This window comes from Anas acuta, chromosome 25 (genome assembly GCF_963932015.1).
Source record: "Anas acuta chromosome 25, bAnaAcu1.1, whole genome shotgun sequence".
NCBI lineage: Eukaryota > Metazoa > Chordata > Aves > Anseriformes > Anatidae > Anas > Anas acuta.
Window position 1 is genome coordinate 6,439,752 of NC_089003.1, and position 18,005 is coordinate 6,457,756.

The 18,005-nt window shown below is 45.6% G+C and overlaps 1 protein-coding gene across 3 annotated transcripts in view; it reads right to left on the reverse strand.

The window, feature by feature from the left end:
• Positions 1-18,005, reverse strand: part of ASIC2 (acid sensing ion channel subunit 2) — a 528,892-nt gene that overhangs the window by 33,938 nt on the left and 476,949 nt on the right. For all 3 annotated transcript variants that reach the window (XR_011089935.1, XM_068661005.1, XM_068661006.1), the window contains exon 2: positions 9,301-9,451. Coding sequence is in view for 2 of the 3 variants with exons in the window: in XM_068661005.1 (XP_068517106.1) it covers positions 9,301-9,451 (151 nt within the window). In the remaining variant the exon portion in view is untranslated. The remainder of the gene's footprint in view (positions 1-9,300; positions 9,452-18,005) is intronic.

An 18,005-nucleotide genomic window follows, 5' to 3' on the forward strand; every position in this document is an offset into this window, starting at 1 on the left:
TTCATTTCTTTAGTTTTGCCTTAAATGAAGACTTCCAGACTTTGTGTGGTTGATTTTTTTATTTTTATTTTTTTCCATTTAGGAGAAGCTTTTTAAGTGTCTAAATCCCTTAAAGGTTTCGCTAAGTCACTAATACATATTTACAATCTTCAGTTCAATAACATTATGTGACTGGGGACATCTGACTGTGCTTGCTAATGCCAACCCTATGGAGGATAAACTCTTTTCTTTTTAAGCAGAAGCATAGTAATAGCAGCAGCTTTCCCAGCCACATCTCAACTTCCAAGCACATATGTGTCCATGCAGGGGTCTTGGTGCTGGGAAAGGAAGGTATGCAATACCTGCAGCAGATAGGCACTATGCCTTGCGCTGTGATTTTATTTTTGTCAGTCTGGGTCTCTCAGGGTAACCCTAACTGCCAAGTCAGCACAGGTTGGACCTAGAGGACACTGCTTGTTGCACTGGGATGGGTCAAAATTCACTCCTTAGATGAGACCATGAGCCAGGACTTCAGCATCAAGCTCACGTCAGGGACCAGGGGGACAGATGGACAAAGTATGGGGATGCTACAGATTTGTCTGTGTACCCGGTAAGGAAATCCTTTGCAAACAGCCCACACATTTCAGGCTCGTGCTTGCTCACTGGCAGCCAAAGCTGCTGAGATTGTGATGACTGCAAAGCATTGTTTTTGGCTCCAAAACCCTAAAGACTGGCTAACAATGAACAATTCCCACAATTATTAGAGCAAACAACCATTGGATTTTAATACCAAGATGAAATCACTCTTCCCCCAAATTGTTGCCTCTCATCCCACAAGGCATGTTAGACAGCCAACATTAATCCTTGGGGCAAACTGAGCCTACATCAGCCCCTAGACAATCTGCTGGGCACACGGAAATAGCAGTACCTGCTGCACTGCAGAAGAAAAAAATAGCTTTTCCAACAGCTGTGACCACTCTCTCCAGCACCACAATGACATCGAGAGGCCCCAAAGAGCAATTCACCACAAACTGGAGCATATTGGTTATATGACAACCTTAATGACACCGTCCAGATGTAAGAACCTGAGTAACCTTTGAGCTGCCTCTCTCTGCTTCAGCGCTATTGATGAATGTGCTCAGGCAAACATAATTAATTTTTAGTGGCAGCCTAATTTTGTGGATGCTCTGGTTGTCAGGGGCTGGCAAAGCTGGAAATAATGCTGACCTTTTCTCCATGGGAAACCTAGCTAATTGAACAAATTCTTGCTCTCATTAGGAAAAGTTCCCAAGATAAAGCAAAGCACAGCACATTTTACACCTCCCTTTAGGTGACACCAACCTGCGTCCTAAAGGTCAAGCTGCCTCTTCATGAGTTGATGAGAGATTGGATCTGAGCTTGTTTCCTATTGCAAAAAAAAGCAGCAAGTTCTGGCCCAAACCCCTCTCAGAGTTATTTATACTCAAGGCCACTGCTACTTTATAGGTACCGTTTATCTCCTTGGACATCTGGGACTTCAGCAGGATGAATCAACCCTGTGTCACTGGGGCTTCTTCTACTGCCTTGGGTACATATTGCTTCCTGGTAATGCCAAATCATCAGCATCACTTCAAATAAAGCAGCGTCCTCCCTTTGCAGTACCAACCGTGGGTCAGCAGAAGTAGCTTTATGGTAGCATTTAATAGATTATGTTTAGCAAGATGGGATTTGTGCACAGAAAGCTCTACTTCATTTAGCAGAAAGGATCGTAAGCAGCGAGGACAATTTGACTCTGTAAGGATGGGTTTGGTGTCACACAACAAATTACTCTCCTAGCACTGTTATGAGAAGTGCCCTTGCTCAATCTTCTCTGTTGCTTTTACAGGCTTTCACTGCAGGTCATAATCTAAAGTACTTCTGGCACAGAGACATGTCTGTGCAGGTTCTGAACACACCTATTAGGACCAGTCAATCTTGCAGTTTAATAAGGAACACAAGCTTCTCCCTTGGTGATGGGCAGGTATCGGGTTTACAGCATGTGAGTCCATTCATGGCTGTCTTGACTTACTTGGATTTTGATTTTGTGCCGTTCTTGGGCTCTATGCTCTTGCAAAAGCTGCAATCCAATGCTAGCCATAAAGCACAGGAACAAACAGGCAGCAAGCTCAGGGCACAGCCCTCTCTGCTGCCCCTTGCCAGTACGCAGAAGGAAAGACAGAGCAACACTGTGAGCTCAGAGAGCACTTCTGGGCTGCTCCAGGCTCTTGGTGGCACAGAGGAACCCCCCCTGAGCACACACCAGTGTGACAGAGCCAGGCACAGCCGCACTGGACAACATACCATGAAAAAATCTCCATGGGTTCAGACTTTGGGTTAGGAGAGGCAGCTTTGAAGCCCTGTGCCCAGCTCAGAGCAAGGCAGCATGCTGCCTTGTACTGTGAATTTTAAATGTCTTTTTGGTCTTTTCTCCTTCCAGAGGGAGCTGCATTTTGTCTGCCTGTGCAGAACGGTTATGGGCACACACACACACAGTTTGTTAAGCAGATAGAGAAATTGCCCTGGGCTGAAAAGAGCTGAAGGAATGCAAGTTACTCCTGTACACACCTTGTCTTCCTTCCTTTTCTTTTCCCTTTTTTTTCCCCTTCCTTTTTTTCTGCTCCCCCCTCCCTTTTTTTTTTCTCTAATTGATAATCAAATTTTATTGAGAACCTACCCTTACAAGGCAAAGGTTCACCTGCAAAAAAGCTGCCTAAGGCAGCCACGGCTGCGTGCAGGAGGCAACTGCTGGCAGTAGCCCTGTAATGAAAAGGAAAGGGCAAAAGCTCTGAGAAATCCTGCTGTCAGCACTAGCCACAGACCTTTAGCAAGTGTATTCCCATTTGAAAATGTGCTTGGGATTTTGCATGCATGTGCCTGCTCAATATTCCAGTGCAGCCTAATGGCTGCCCATGCATTACCGATCCAGTGCCATAGTACACCTTCCTCCCATGGTGCAAGCCTGCTGCTACCCATCACTTCTTCCATTTCCAGGTCATTTTCTACCTATTTTGCATGTACAGATCAGCTCCTTATGGGTAATAATTACTCCACTTCAAACTACGCAAGCTGTGAATGAAGCTGACGCACAAACCCTTGCCTTTTTCCTTCTCCCCAAGCCTCACGGTGAGAGCTGGTGGCTCAAAGCCTGCAGACGATTCCCCATGGTGTAAATCCAACATAGCCCCGCAGTCTGCAGTTGTGACCAGTGGAGGACGGGCTGCCTCCTCCTGCAGCCGCCTCATGCTTGAGTTCAGATGCTGGCTAAGCAAGGAGGCCTGAATTTATGATGAACCGCCACTAATCATATTAATATACACAAGTAAATTACAGCAACTGCTTTGTGCCTCTCCACAGCTAACAAATCCAGTGCTGCAGGGCTCAGGCTTATTAATGTGCCATGCACAGAGGTTGCACAGCAGGAGACCAAGGTGCTGGGGGTTAGGAGGTTTGGGGAAAGGGGAGACATCCGACCCCTGAGGTGCATCGTCAACTTTCCCTCCCTGCTGTAAAAAACTTTGCAGTGCAGCAGAAACAAGGTTCCACAAGGCCCCTCTCTGCAGCACGGAGCTGCTACTTAAATTTGTTGTACCTGGCACGAAATCTAGAGGGCAGGGAAATCAAAGAAACCATGGAAACGCTCTCCAATTGTGCCAGACTCAGTAAACTTTGCAAAATGGATTTTCGGGGTTGGCAGCAGTGGCCTCCAGCCACCTGGGGCTTCCCTCACCCGTTCCAAGTCCTCTCTGCAGCAGGAGGATCCAGAAGGGATCTGCGCTTTTGTGGGCAAGGAGGAGAACAGCCCCGGCTTGAGCCAAAAGCATCGCCATGGTGCTGCTTGCAAGGAGTGAATGCGGATGATTTGTGATGCACATCCCTTTGACAGATGCCCGGAGCAACCCAAACCACTGGAGATGCTGCCTGGGAGGCACCCATCCCAGTACAGACCTCAAAACCCAGAGCAGGCAGCAGATCCCCCAACACATCCTTGCTAACCTATTATACAACAGAAAAAAATCCACCAGAGAGACACCTTATCTAAAGCGTGAGCTGCACATGGAGTGGGGAAGCAAAGCTTGTGCTCGTGTTGGCACAATGTCCCAGAGTACATCTGCTCTGCATACATCCCACCCTGAGCCGATCCCCAGGGAGATGCAGCTGGAGGAAGGTGGGATGGCTCCACCACCATATTTACCCCCCTCTAGCGACTCCATGAGGACCAAAAGAGCTCTCCCTAGAACAACCAGTGGCAGAAAATGTGTCTGAGCTACCTTCTGAAGCAGTAGGGCTTGTGTGAAGACCCCGATTCAGAATGAAAGCCATGCTAATTCAATGTATTGAAATTCAATTTGGGAGCGGAAAGAGATCTGCTGAATTAAGGTGGCTTTAATGAGGAAGAAAGCAGTGGCATGGAAATTTGATGCCACTGAAACTACCTGCACCTCTGGGTAATTTGGATGAATGCTGCAGACGTGCAGCTCTCCCCAGCACAGAAGGTGAGCATCTGATGCCTCGGGCATGGCGCAGGCTGGTACCCGAGCCTCCATCCATCATTTAGTGTCAGGGGTTGGAAGCCAGGCATCCACTGGGCCATAACAATGTTACAAGACCCCATTGGGAAGCAAAAAATGCACTGCAACACTGCCAGATGTGCAGGGAAACAGGCTCGAGATTTTTCCTCTGCACGACCTAGATGAAAAGTCTTGCTTGTAGCCTGTGTTTTTCTGAGTTAAATAACAGCAGCCTATAACACTACATGATCATCTCCTAAGTGGATTGAAGCCTCAAGCTTTATAGATTTCATGCTTCTTTTTAGTGCCATTTTATACTACATTTCTCATCCTTTTTTTTTTTTTTTTATTCAGCATGTTACTTGATTAATAAGTATGAAATGTTCATCGTTATCCGACAATTCCTGAAACACAAATGCAGAACTCTTTGATTGTATTTCTTATTTACAGCCCTGTAGCCTGAGTGATTTCCAATTTACTGTACTGCTATATTAGGTCAATATATAATACCTTGGGCCACTCCAGAAAGATTAACCACAAGTGGATTTCCTTTCCAATCAAATAGTCACTGTTATAAATTAGAATTTCTTTTACTGTGTTTGATCGCATTTCTGCCACTTTCCCTACAAAGCACAATAAAACAAACACATTCTGCATCCTCACCAGTCCCTGGCACCTAGTCCAGCAGGATCAAGATGTGCAGCCACGGTATCTGGGAGACTTGGTGCCATATGAATGACTGGCTGCAACTTCCAACTATGCCACCCAGAGCCTGTGGCTTGCTGTATCCCCATCAGTTACTGGAAAGAGTTTTCTCTGATATACTTTTTTCCATCTTCCATTTTACATTCATGCAGGGTTTTTCTTGTTTGCATCATAATTCCCATGGGATAGCATGATACCTGGAATACTTAAGGTTTTCTGCAAAACACACAAGTGATGTGAAGACTTCAGCCACAAATTATTTTCCCACTCTTTTCCTTTCTAGTAACTTCACAATTACAGTAAAATACTAGGAAATATAATTCCTAGAAGTGCAAAATTCAGAAGACAATGATTTCCAGCTCTTTTTATCTTCTTTTTTTTTCCACGTACCTCATGATTTTGACATTTATGACACAATATTTTTGCACACCCAAAGATGGCAATGCTGCTTGATGCCATGACATCCAGACAGTCAAAATACCCTTTCTTTGCTCTGGAAAATCAAGACTGAAGCAGTCTGTGTGCACTCGCTATTACAAAATTAGACTGCACATAAATTTAACATGTTCAAATAACGGGCTTGCAAATGCACACAGTCAAGCAAAAGGTGTATTTTTCTAATAAGAGCAACTTGTTAGACAAGTTATTTCAGCTTCCCAAGATATTAATGGATACTCAGTAAAGGTCTTTTTAGAATGATAATACACTTCATTTTGTTTGCCAAGTTGGTAACAATTAAATCACTTTTTGGATTACAAAGCATATGCCAATGTGACATGGTGGCAGTAGCTCCTGGAGCAGCCCTATCCCAAGCTATGAACCAATATTTTCTGTCTTAGTTTCTTATTTGAATTGCAAAGAACAGTCTAAAGAAGAAAGCAGAGATCCTGAGGCATGCAGCCAGAAGCAAAATGAGGATTTTTGAGTCCACACATGGGCTATTTTCCTAAGGGGTTGTGATGAAGAAGGCTTTTTTACGGTACCTCCACACCCAGACCAAAAAGCGAAGCGGCTATGGGACCAAATCCAGACACCACTGATTGAACTGTGCATTAAGAAAAATCAGCCCAGCACCCAAAAGAACCACTACTGCTCTGTGACAATGAGGTAAGAGGAACCCAAGGTGCAGAGGAAAGGTCCTGCAGGGTGCCCTGGCCATGCTTTGGATGGAGAGGTAGTGAACCGGGGCCTGGAGAGCCCTTCGAGTGTGGCTGTTTTCTATGGGACAGACCCTCAGGGGATGCACAAGCCAAGGCCACCACGACGGGTCAGGGAAACACATCTTTTTCCACAAGAAGGTCTCCCTGAGGTGACAGAAGCTGGCCAACCTTCCACATCCCTGAAGCCCTTCATGAAGAGCCAATGCCATAAACGGGACTTGGAGCAGCTCGGTGGGCTGCAGGTGCTGATGGCTCTGGGAAAACTCAGATCAACATGGTATGGCCAGCTGGGGGAGGAAATAGTCTCAGCAGCCCTATTTGATGGATGCTACAAAAGTTGCAATCTGGAGATAAAAGGTTGAGTAACTCAACCTCACTGTCAAAGAGGAAACTAAAGAGCACCTGCTGGGCACAGGATAGCTACAGGGGAGACAGCAACAAAACCAGTCTGTAGAAATATCTGAAGAGCTAAACATAAGGCCTGTGCAGACAGTTTAGGTTATAATGGAGATATTAACTCACTGGGAAGAAGAAACTCAACTCCTTCCATCCTGGTGATATCCCCATGCCTACCCACAGCCTTGGCACTGCAACACGCAGGTCCCACCCCGCGTCTGAGCCCACACCTCTCCATAGCACAAGCTGACACTCCCCACTATGTGCTGTGTTCTAGACAAAGCTTTTCACTGGAGAGCCAAGTTTGTACAGTCCCAGGGGTGGCAGCTGAGGAGATTTAATTCCAAATACATTTACATTATTATGCAAATATTTGGAAATCATCAACTCCTTCACTTACCTGCTAAGAGCCGAGTTAAGAGTTTCCATGGGAACAGTAACTATTAACCACTATAGTTAATATTTTTATTCTGGTAGTGTCCAGAGAGCCCAACAAATACTGAAGACAGCTTGTACAAGATGCTGTATGAATGTGGAGGATGAGAAAGTCTCTTGTTGGAAGGCAAAGATTAATGTTTTATGAGCTTCAATGACAAGTATCAGTTCTACCTGGACCTGTAAAAACACAGCCAAATCTGCTCACAGCAAGTCCAAGAGCTTCACCTACACCACTTAACTAAACTGAGAGCCCTATTCATATTGTTTTGACTTGAATCCTATTGCACTTCATGGTCAAGTATTGACCTTAATAGATAACCTAGGTCAATCCAGAGCTTGTAACATCAGCCCAGTTCCAAGGACATGACAATCTTCTGCATGCTTCTGGTCTTCAACTGAGTACAACTTTAAGTTAAATACATGTGAAATCAGCAGTGGTGAGGTCATGAAGGTGAAGGACATCATCAGGGGTGTCTTGAAAATAAATAGGGTATATTGATTTTCACACGCTCTGGCCAGCACGTGATCAAAATTCAAGTATGTACTCAAGAAACCATAAAGTCTACAAGATTTTTTTTTGGGGAAAAAAAAAAATATATTTATATATATATATATATATGTAATTGTGAGGTGTTTTTTTTTTCCCCTTCAGGTTTCAAGTCTGCAACCACAGCCATATTTCAAGCACCTCTGCATGAAATTTGCCTGAAAAGAGCAATCAGAAGCTGCCGTCCCACCTAGCCTCTGTATGACAGATATGCTCATGGATGTGGAAGTACCAGGCTGGAAACCTCCTCCCCACCACCATAGGCAATGCTGCCTGGCTTCCCTGCCAGGTGGGAAGAGCAAGACCCTCCCTCATCTCTCATCTTCCCAGTTTATTTTTCCACATACTCTTATCTTTCTTTTTTATAATGAGAGTCTGGTTTACCCAGCTGCGACTAATCCACCTTTCCCAGCACTGCAGTGATAGGAAAGCACAGCTCTGAAAGTAGCATGTTTCTGCATGGGCTCCTCCTGAGAAGTCCAAAATGCAGCTACAAAAAAAGATCCTAAAGTGAGGATGGGGTAACACAAGGTCTGTGTCACCATGGGAACTTCAGAGGGATCCTAAACTCAATAAAGCTGAACATACAAAGCTCATGGTGTGGTTGTCCAAGCCTGTTAGATCCGCAAGCCATTGATGTGGTTGTCTCCTCTCCCCAAGGGCTGCCCAAGGCAGTCTGTAAGCAATAAAACATCGGAGGTGGAAGATGTACTTCATCTTCTCACTATAGCTGTGAACCCATTTTGCCTTTAAGAGGACAAGACTTCAAACACATGCAACAAGTCAGAAATTATTATCTCAAATCACTATCTCCACCCCCTCACCCAGGCCAGATCAGGCTGACTTTGAGTATGAGCTACAAAGCGGAAGGCAAAGCTCTTGTTATACGAGGCTGTGCATTTGTAAGTGATTGATAGGACTGTGGGAATCTGTTTCAATCCTAAGAATTAAACACCACACAAATACATTGTAAGTTTTGAATGAATGCAGCCAACTCTCCTCTTTGCTACTTAACAGAAGATTAAAAGGTGCTTGAAGGGGCTCACAGGAGACCTGTCAGTGAGCACAGCCCCCTGGTCCACCCACACAGCTGCAACCCAGGCAGACAGAAATTAGGGCAATGACCTTCCCTAAATTTCAAGGAGAAAAACACAAAACGTAGAGGTCCACCTTGAACATGGCCTTCCAAAACGCCTTTCTAGGGAAGAGGGATGTACTGGAGTATCTGAAGCAGACACTACACCTCTCATCAGCCATAAGCAACTTAACCTGCCCTAGGACAGTTGATGGGGCTTCCCAAAAGACAAGACCCCTCTTTGGTGCCAAGACACCCAAGTTCAATGCTTATGACCTGAGCTATGGAAATGCTGGTCCCTACCACCAGACACAGACACTGAGAAGAAAAGCAACTCAGTTCTGTACAGCCTGGCGGCCTCTTCCTTTGAAGAGCTATTTGGTTTAGACACTGACTGTGAAGGCTGGGGTGGGAAAATCTTTCCCCACAAAAAAAAAAAATTACATTTGTATTTGCAGAAAAAGAAACTCATACCTGTTTCTCCCCATATTGGCAAATATTCATCCTGCTGTATGTCTAGCATGATTTCCAGTCCATTGCCTGTCCCACCCTTGACCGTGGTAAGAAGAGGCCGTCCTTCTTCTCCTGAGTTAAACATGTAGCATTTCCCGTATTTTGTAAACACCTGCAAGGAGGAAAAAAGACAAAGAGCCATATAATAAATGCCTCTTTCCATCAAAAGGTGGGCAGGACAATGAGGAACATCCATGTGCTGTGGCTCAAAGGGAAATATCTTCTGATAAATCTACCCCAGTTTAATAATGTAGCATAAAGTGTCCTCTTTACAGAAAATAAAGGATGGAGAAAAGAAAAAGACGCTTTAGAGCAGAGAACACATGACTTCATCCGGTTGCCCAATCCACATCATGTTCCCTCTCCAAGAAACACAGACACAGGATATATTTGAGCTTGTACTAAAATACAGCACAATTCCCCCATTTTGTGCTCCACCCACCCCGACTGTATGCTCATCACTGCAGAGGTAGAACCTTTCTCCCCAGTCCCCAGGGGATGCATGGGCTGTCTCCGAAGCCCACCCTGACTCCAAGAAGATCCAGCAGTCCCTGTGCTGATGTCCCTGCTGACCCCTGGCAAGTTAGGGACAAGCAGCACAGAAGCTCTGTGAGATGAGTGGATCGGGAGAGGAAGGAGCTTGCAGGACTGTCTGGGTAGACACTTGCTATGGAGTCATCTCACTTGCACCAAATATCAAACCCGGTAGGCACAGGTCATGCCCACTGCTTGGTACCCAGGGGAAAATGGGAATGATACCTGCAACCTCCAGACACCACAAAAATGCAATATCCTGTTTATCTTCACTCCACCACTCCCCAGGCAATCCCTTGATGGGGATTCAGCTGGCCCCATGCTTGGGCTCAGCCACATTCAGCAATTCCCCCCCACCGCACATCACAACTCTCAGCACTGGCCTGAGACAGGGACCACGAGGCACCTTTGAGTTGCCCCTCGCAGTCTTGGAAAGTCTGTCTTGGCAATCAGTAAGCAACTGGCAAACGCCACTAATGAATACTCAGACTAAAGGGAGCACAAGAGCAAGCGGCACACTGGCAGTAGTCCCATCTGCCTCGGCAGAAATCATCAGTTGCTAACGCATTTGCTGAGATCACACGACCCCAGGATGATTCATAAAGCTACACAGAAGCTGGAGTCATCATCAATTTATTCCTATCAAATATTGACATATGCCTTATAAAGCGCAGCATCAGGGAAGCAGGTGAAAAGAAAACGAGGCTATGGTGGAGCATGAAATCATACTCAAGTTAAAAAACTCCAATTGGAGCAAAAGGGACACAGAGAATACAAAGCGCTTGCGGGAAAAAACATGCCCTTTTAAAAAGATTTTACCCAAGTGAAAATCTCTTTTTAATACTTGACTGACCTATTAAACCATTCATGCTGGAAACATAATCTGAACAATAGTAAGCCTGTGTTAGTAGCCAGTGCCTGTAGATGGGTTTTCCCAGATAGGCTGTGAAGGCAGAAGTCACAAATTTCTAATTAGGATAGCTTAAAATACAGGAAGAAGAAAACCTACATTAGTGAAAATCATGGGAAAACAAGCAAGCTTATATATAAAGCAAAGCGCACTGTAAATGCTGAATAAGGATTTAGATTCTGATGCACCCAGAGCAGCCTTTAGCCAAATAAATCCAGGCAATTTTATAGGGCTTTTTATATTGCCTTTTGCAGCTGTAAAATTCTAAGTATAAAACTTCCATTTAGGGCATTTTCATCCAACAAAAAGCGACAGGGGTCCACGACTCACTTTGGCTGTACTTCTGCAAGCCCCGCCACAGAAAAATAAATCAAACTGAGCTGAAAAGGAAGGGGCTTTTCCATCCCCTCCACCTTCAGGAAGCAACCATCAAAGGTAACAGCGAGTCCCCGGGACAAACTGAGACACAGCTTAAATCCAGCATTGACATCACTCCCAGGACTACAAGGAAATGTTTCCAAGGAAGCCCGGTCATTTTCTGCTGCTTATTAGGGCCATCATTAAGCACCAATCCTCACAAAGGCTCCTGACGCATATCTGCCCTTTCAGCTCTGCAGTACCTGTGGTTTTGTACAACCAAATAGTGCACCAGAGTCATGACTGTGATACAGAGAACAGTCCTAACAATGAATCGGGCATCTTTGCTGAAGTACCTACAGCATGAAAACTTTGGGGTCACCACCAGGCTTAGCAGCTAAGCAAAGAAGTGGTGCTTCAGAGGAGAGCAACAAGGGACACATCAGCAAACAGCATGGACCAGGAAGGATGTATAGAGCAAAACAGCCAGGGAGGAGGACCCGCTGTCCTACATGATGCTAAGATTTGTTTCAGGGCTTTTCACTCCTTCGGACCAACTTGAGCTTGGTCCCATGTCCACAGGTGCCACATCTTCCCACGAAGTTTCCTCCATAGGGAGTTGAGCCCAAGATGGCTACTCAATGCAAAGCAAATCACAGTAAGTGGAAATGGTTGGGAGATTTGCTCCCAAAGCTCACTCCTGATCTGACTAAATCCCACGCAGATGCCTCCAGTGAGGATGTGAGCTGGCTGCATGCTGCTCCCACCACTCGCAAACAGTAGCTCTCACAGGGAGAGCACTACCAGGCCTGAAAAGCACTGAGAAGTGAAAATGAAAGAATAAACTGAGGTTGAGGAATAAGAGCCTTTCCCTGCAGGATAAGGTTCTCAGGGAACCTAGGGGAAAGGCAGCCCTACAGCACGTATGGCGATGCTGGTGCTGAAACAGCAACCAGGGGATGCCTTCAGGCAGTCTTCTGCTAGACTTGGCCCTGCAAAAAGCCCAGGCACAAAGGAGCCATAAATTCATCAATCAACCAAGGAAACAAGCAAAGACCAGAAGATGGGACAGGAAGAAGAAAAAGGGAAGAAAGCAACTCTGCAGCACTGCAGCAGGATACCCTGCCCTGCCCATGTAGGAGCACCTCTTGCTAACTCCTGCACCCAGAATACAGCTGCAGCAGCCAACACCACTGCACAAAGCAGGACATGCCCATACCAGGAACTTCACCCCCGCATGCAAACCTCATGCAAACCTCTTCTTGTCCCAGGAAGCACACTCCACCCACCCTGCTCTCCCACGATGCTGCATGGAGCACGGATGTGGCGTTTCACCTCAGCCTGAAAGCACCCGCAGAGGCTTAAGACTGATGAAGCCTTTAGGGCCGGCAGCACTGCTTGGGGGGGAATTGTGGAGAGTAGCAGGCATTGAATAGAGCTTCAGCGGGTTTATTTTTCCTCTGTGGTACATATCTCATGTGGTGTCCATACCCCACTGCTGGCTGCCTTCTGCCTCAAGCCCCATATGAGCTCTTTCCACCACCCATACCTCTCTCGAGAGCCTCAACCACAAGGCTTTCCACCTCTCCCTAAGCAGCTATAAAAGTCTATTTATATCAACATTTTAAAAAAGCATTGCCAAGTTCAAAAATCCATACACATTCATTTCACTTCATATTCAACAGGGCTGTGCTGTTCCTGACCTTCTCACCCTTGCTATGAAAGATTGCTTAGGAAGATAAAGCTTTCTCAGTAGAGTCTCTTGATTTCAGGATCTTTTTGGCTCCCTGATAACAGGGGACGGATTTGGAAGGATTCAGACCATTATTGAATCACCTAGATAAAAGGATAGAGATGTTTGGAAAGGGTAACATCACAGTTAGTAGCTGTTGTGGTACACCCGAGACAGTAAACATGAGGCAAACAAGAATGATTTAACCTCAGTGCATTTGTCTTAGGGGAAAACAGCGCTTCATGTTGTTATTAATGTTTTAAATCAAAATGGAAAAGAGACCCAGCACAAGCCAGAAAAAAAATACAGACATGTGCCTTGAGAATTGTCTAAAAAAATATCAAATTTTTCCTTTGATGAGTCTCTGGCTATTTTTGACAGTTCCTCTGCACCCATTTAAGTGCAAAGGTAAACATGGTCAAAACGTGTGAAACAGTATTTGAGTGACACAACGATCCCTTCTTTGTGCTGACACACTACGGAAGAAAGTGTGTATCCTGGGGAATTAAAAAGCTGAGCATGGGTATCCCATACACACTCCATGTAAAAAGAAGTAGACAATAACTTCAAGAGCTCAGAGGCACAGATAGATCTCCTGCTGCATGTCAAACAAATAGGTCAACAAGGACTGATATTCAAAACACAAGCAAGCCTGGCTGGAGTAATAGAGAAAAAGGTATGTCACAGTTTACAACCAGCATACACAGGACAAGCGTATCTGCTTATAAATTATCCTTTCAATACGGAGCAAAATGATGGTAAAAGCAAGCAATTTGAAGTCTGTAAATGGCTTTTCTAAATCCAGACAAAGATGCAGGCTAGAGCTCGCTGAGAAGGTAAGACATTATTTGTTAGATTAAGGTACTAACCATTCAAAAGAGGGTAAATTAGCATCCTTCACAACCTTTTTCTCTGCAATTGTGGGACACAAAGATTCAGAGATGCATCTTATCAAGTCATGCCCAACAGCATCATGGACAACAGAATGGAGAGAAAAACGAGGGGACTTTCCTGAGCAAGACAGGCCCAGGAGAACAGGAACATGGTGCTGAGGAGCATGGAGATGGGTTTGGGCAGGAACCTGCAAGAGATGATGGGAAAAGATCCTTATCAGGAGGAAAGAAGACCTTATTTCTGAGCTTTTGACACCTGCACACAGCACCGCTCTCCTGTGGCCTTCACTGAGGCAACAGTGGCACCGAGCCATGACGTTATTTCACTTGAGGTGTGAGGAACAGCACAGTCCAGTTGGCTCTCTGCAAGTGTATCACAACGGTTCGTTTGTTCACACTCTGGCAGGAGGTAGCAGTACATTATTTAAAACAAAATGATGGCTGCGAAGAGCAAATTGCAATGGATGCCTACAATAAACAGATTCCTGAAGCATCGAATCCCAAGGGGATCTCTTTCCAAAGGAGAACTAGACGGCAGTGACAGCTTGGTATGGAGGTAACTCACACCTAGTGGTCGGAAAAGACTTCACCTCCCTTCCAAACCTAAGTGCAGATGGACCGAAGGAATCAAAGCCCTATCCCAGGGAGAGACAAGATTTTTGCTAGGAAAAAAAAATAAAAAATTAGATCAGGTCCTTAAAATTGCACTAAATTTCTCTTGGAAGGTTTCCAATAAAACATAACCAAACTTGATAGACAGATGTGAAGCAGGTAGGTGAAACAGAACATTGGAAAGGAACTCTGGAAGTCACTTGTCCAACACTCCTGCTCAAGCAGGGGCACCTATAGCAGATTGCCCACAGCCACATCCAGGTGGTTTTTGAATCTCTCCAGGGATGGTGATTCAAAGAGGGAATCCCAGTACTGAGGAGCAGAAGAAACATAGCACTATGTCTACCTGGCCAAAAGGGCAGAGTCCATCCCAGAATGGTGGGGATGGCAATAACGTTCCCACCCAAGCCTCCTGATCTCAAGTGCTGGCATGGATGTGCTTTTGGGCACCTTGAGCTCCTCCACATTCCCACTACCCTAGCGGCATCTTCAGGGAGGTGCCTTGGGGCACCACAACCCACAGAAGCAAAAAGCACTGTCTCCAGAGCTGGACACAGCAGTGAGGACACAAGCTAACAGCATCTCAGCCCCCCAGCACATTGTGCTGTAAAATCGGGTTTTACAGCAACATCTTGAGCTAGGTCTCAAAGCCCTGCAGAGTAGGGCAGGGAACACAAGAGCCTCACCAGCCTTAGGGGCATCCTCTTTGCTGGGGAGGACAATATAGCTCAGACTGACAAAACCACCAAGGGAATATGAAAAACCCACAGGCCCATGTATTCAAAAGGCAATTTGCTTGGTCAACCGCAAGGTGCAGCTCTTTCAAATGTTAATGTAAACCAGTAGGGAAAACACACATAGATGAAATGTTTGGGCATCTTCTCCCCTTCAAAGAGCAGCTGTGGATTTGTGTTTAAATCTGTGCTTGTTTTGTGTTATCAGAAACCTGGCACAGAAGTATATCAGGCAAGGAAAATATCACCCATCCTTTGTGGTGTCAGGTTTAATCTCGCAATGGAGAAAAGTGATGGAGACGGAGCTCTGGAAAGCAGAGCCATAGAAGTTGTCAGAGATGTGTTTACAAGGACAGGGTTTTCCTTTTGGCCTCTAAAACTCAGACATACCAGTGGGGCTGTCAAGCACCTCTGCAAGGCAAGACAAGGAGATGTTTTGCTGAAATCGGTTCGATGTCTGCCCACACGCCTCTGGGCGCTGTTCCTGTACAACTGCATGGGAGCAGCAGGATGCCAGCTCCTCTGTTATACAAGTCTGCTGTTTTTAAATAAGAAGTTATTGAAGTCCTAGATACTGCCTGAGGCCAAGATGGTCTTGTGCTAGCATTATTTTTTTATTTTATTTTATTTTTTACAAACTAGGAGGCAGCATCCCAACTGTAAGTCTGCCGTTGCTGACAAGCTGCTATATAATGTATAATACACCTTATACATTGACTCTGCCTTCAAAACCAGTTTTTGCCACTGGTTTGGTTTTTAATTTGTTTATTTTATAGGATGGCATTAAATGTTGCCCAGTAGATGACAGCTCATACCCTTGCATTCTACCTTTCATGTGCAGTTAAACTCCAGCAGCACAAACACAGAAGCACGACAGGCTGGCACATTTAATTCACCATGAGATATTGCCCTTTCCTTCATATTTGTGCAATCAGCCACTCCCTGTAATGGCATATTGGTGCAAGCATTTGTTTGAATGGTGAGTACTTATAGAGGGTCCTTACAGCTGGCATAAATCACCTCCACAGCGATCATTGCAATTTAGCACCAGTTGAGTAGATATTTAAAAAGAAATATAGCACTAGGATTCTGGCAGCAAATGAATAAACTATAATGGTGAAGCTCCAAATATTTGAGAATTATGCTGAGCCATAAACCGAGGGAACTGCTCCCCTCTCTCTGATCCCCGTCAGGCCCTAATTACTTCCACCCATGACAAACCAATGCACAACAGCAGTGGTGTCCCACCTGACCATAATTCGTTAGTAGCAGGGACAACATCTGCCTGCTCTCACAAAGGTTCATGTCCCACAGGAATACCAATTAACCTGTGAATCAATCGTAAACTCGGTATCTCAAGTCTTGGTCTGCAGAAAAGCATCCACTGGTCCTCCAAGAACCTGCTGCACACCATAACACCAACACTACCCTCCCTTGGTCTTCAGCGAAACATGCGACATGCAACATGTGAAAGAACTTCTTCACAGTGAGGGTGACGGAGCACTGGGACAGGCTGCCCAGGGAGGTTGTGGAGTCTCCTTCTCTGGAGATATTTAAGGCCTGTCTGGACGCCTACCTGGGCAGCCTGCTCTAGGGAACCTGCTTTGGCAGGGGGGTTGGACCAGATGATCTTTTGAGATCCCTTCCAACCCCTTCAATTCTGTGATTCTGTGATTCAGCTCTCTTTAAAAGACCACATTAATGTTTTATTTCTACTATTAATTAATTTTTTTTTTTTTTTTACAAAAGTTTTCACATCTTATGAAAATCAATGCCCCAGCACAACTGTAAGGCCACTCGGCATGTAGGAACATGTGTATGTGGGTAAAAAGAGGTCAGCAGTCTGAGACATGTCAGGCTGGGGATGCGATATTGCCAGACTCAGGTTGAATGAGGTCAGAGAAGCTGAAAAATCTGGACGATGCCCTCAGGAAGCAGCAGATGGCATGGAAAGAGAAGCAAAGCGGGTGACTCAGTGTGCTCAGTCCTCCTTCGTGACCATTATGGCTCAGCTTGGCGGTCCGTTGTCCGTCCCTCTACCAGGAGCTCCACACATCCCAGCGGTGGGAGCCCTGGAGCCTTTTAACAGGTGCCAGCTTATGGTGTGAAGGCCAGGATTCATTTGGATAATAATTACAATCTGTCTTCCTAACCTCTCCCCACTGATTCATTTAATGAACTGTTCTTCATTACCCTTGTTGAACTCCTTACTGAGTGGCAGCACGACTCAGAAGTAGCTGCAGCTCTGGGACTGAAGTGTACCACATCACCAATGGCAACGTTGCTCCTTGGCTCTGCCAAAAATACCTTGAGAGCACCTAACGGGTGCCCATGGATCCCCTCAGCACCCATCCACATCAAGATACATATGTGAGCAGCGTGGAGCTTTAGCAAAGGGGGTAGACAAAACATTTGGACTTGAGATGTCAGCATCTACCCCAAAACCCTGCAGCTAAGAAAGGAGGTTATGTACCTAAATGAGGTCTGAAAATGCTGATCACCCATCTCCAGACCTCCAAGCACCTTAAAACCAGCAATCAGCACCCCAAAGCCAAAGCAGAGATAGGGAATTGCTCATAGGCTTGTCCATCATGGTCACCCATACATAGTGAGATAGGCTTGAGACTCCCTACGAGTGGCCTTCACCCCCTCTGCAACCCTTCTGAGACACTGAGAAGCCACATGATAGTTCCCCCTAGCCAGCACTGGGAACATCTGCTCCTCACCCTCACTCCAGCCTCATGTCTGGCACTTTTCAGGCCATTCCCTGTATGAAAGCCCAGCCTTTCTGCAGAGCCCGCGCGAAGGGACGCGTCAGCCTCATGAGAAGAACAAAAAGTTCCAAATACTCCCAGCAGAACAACTTAATCTCATGCCTTTTCCTAAGAAAAAAC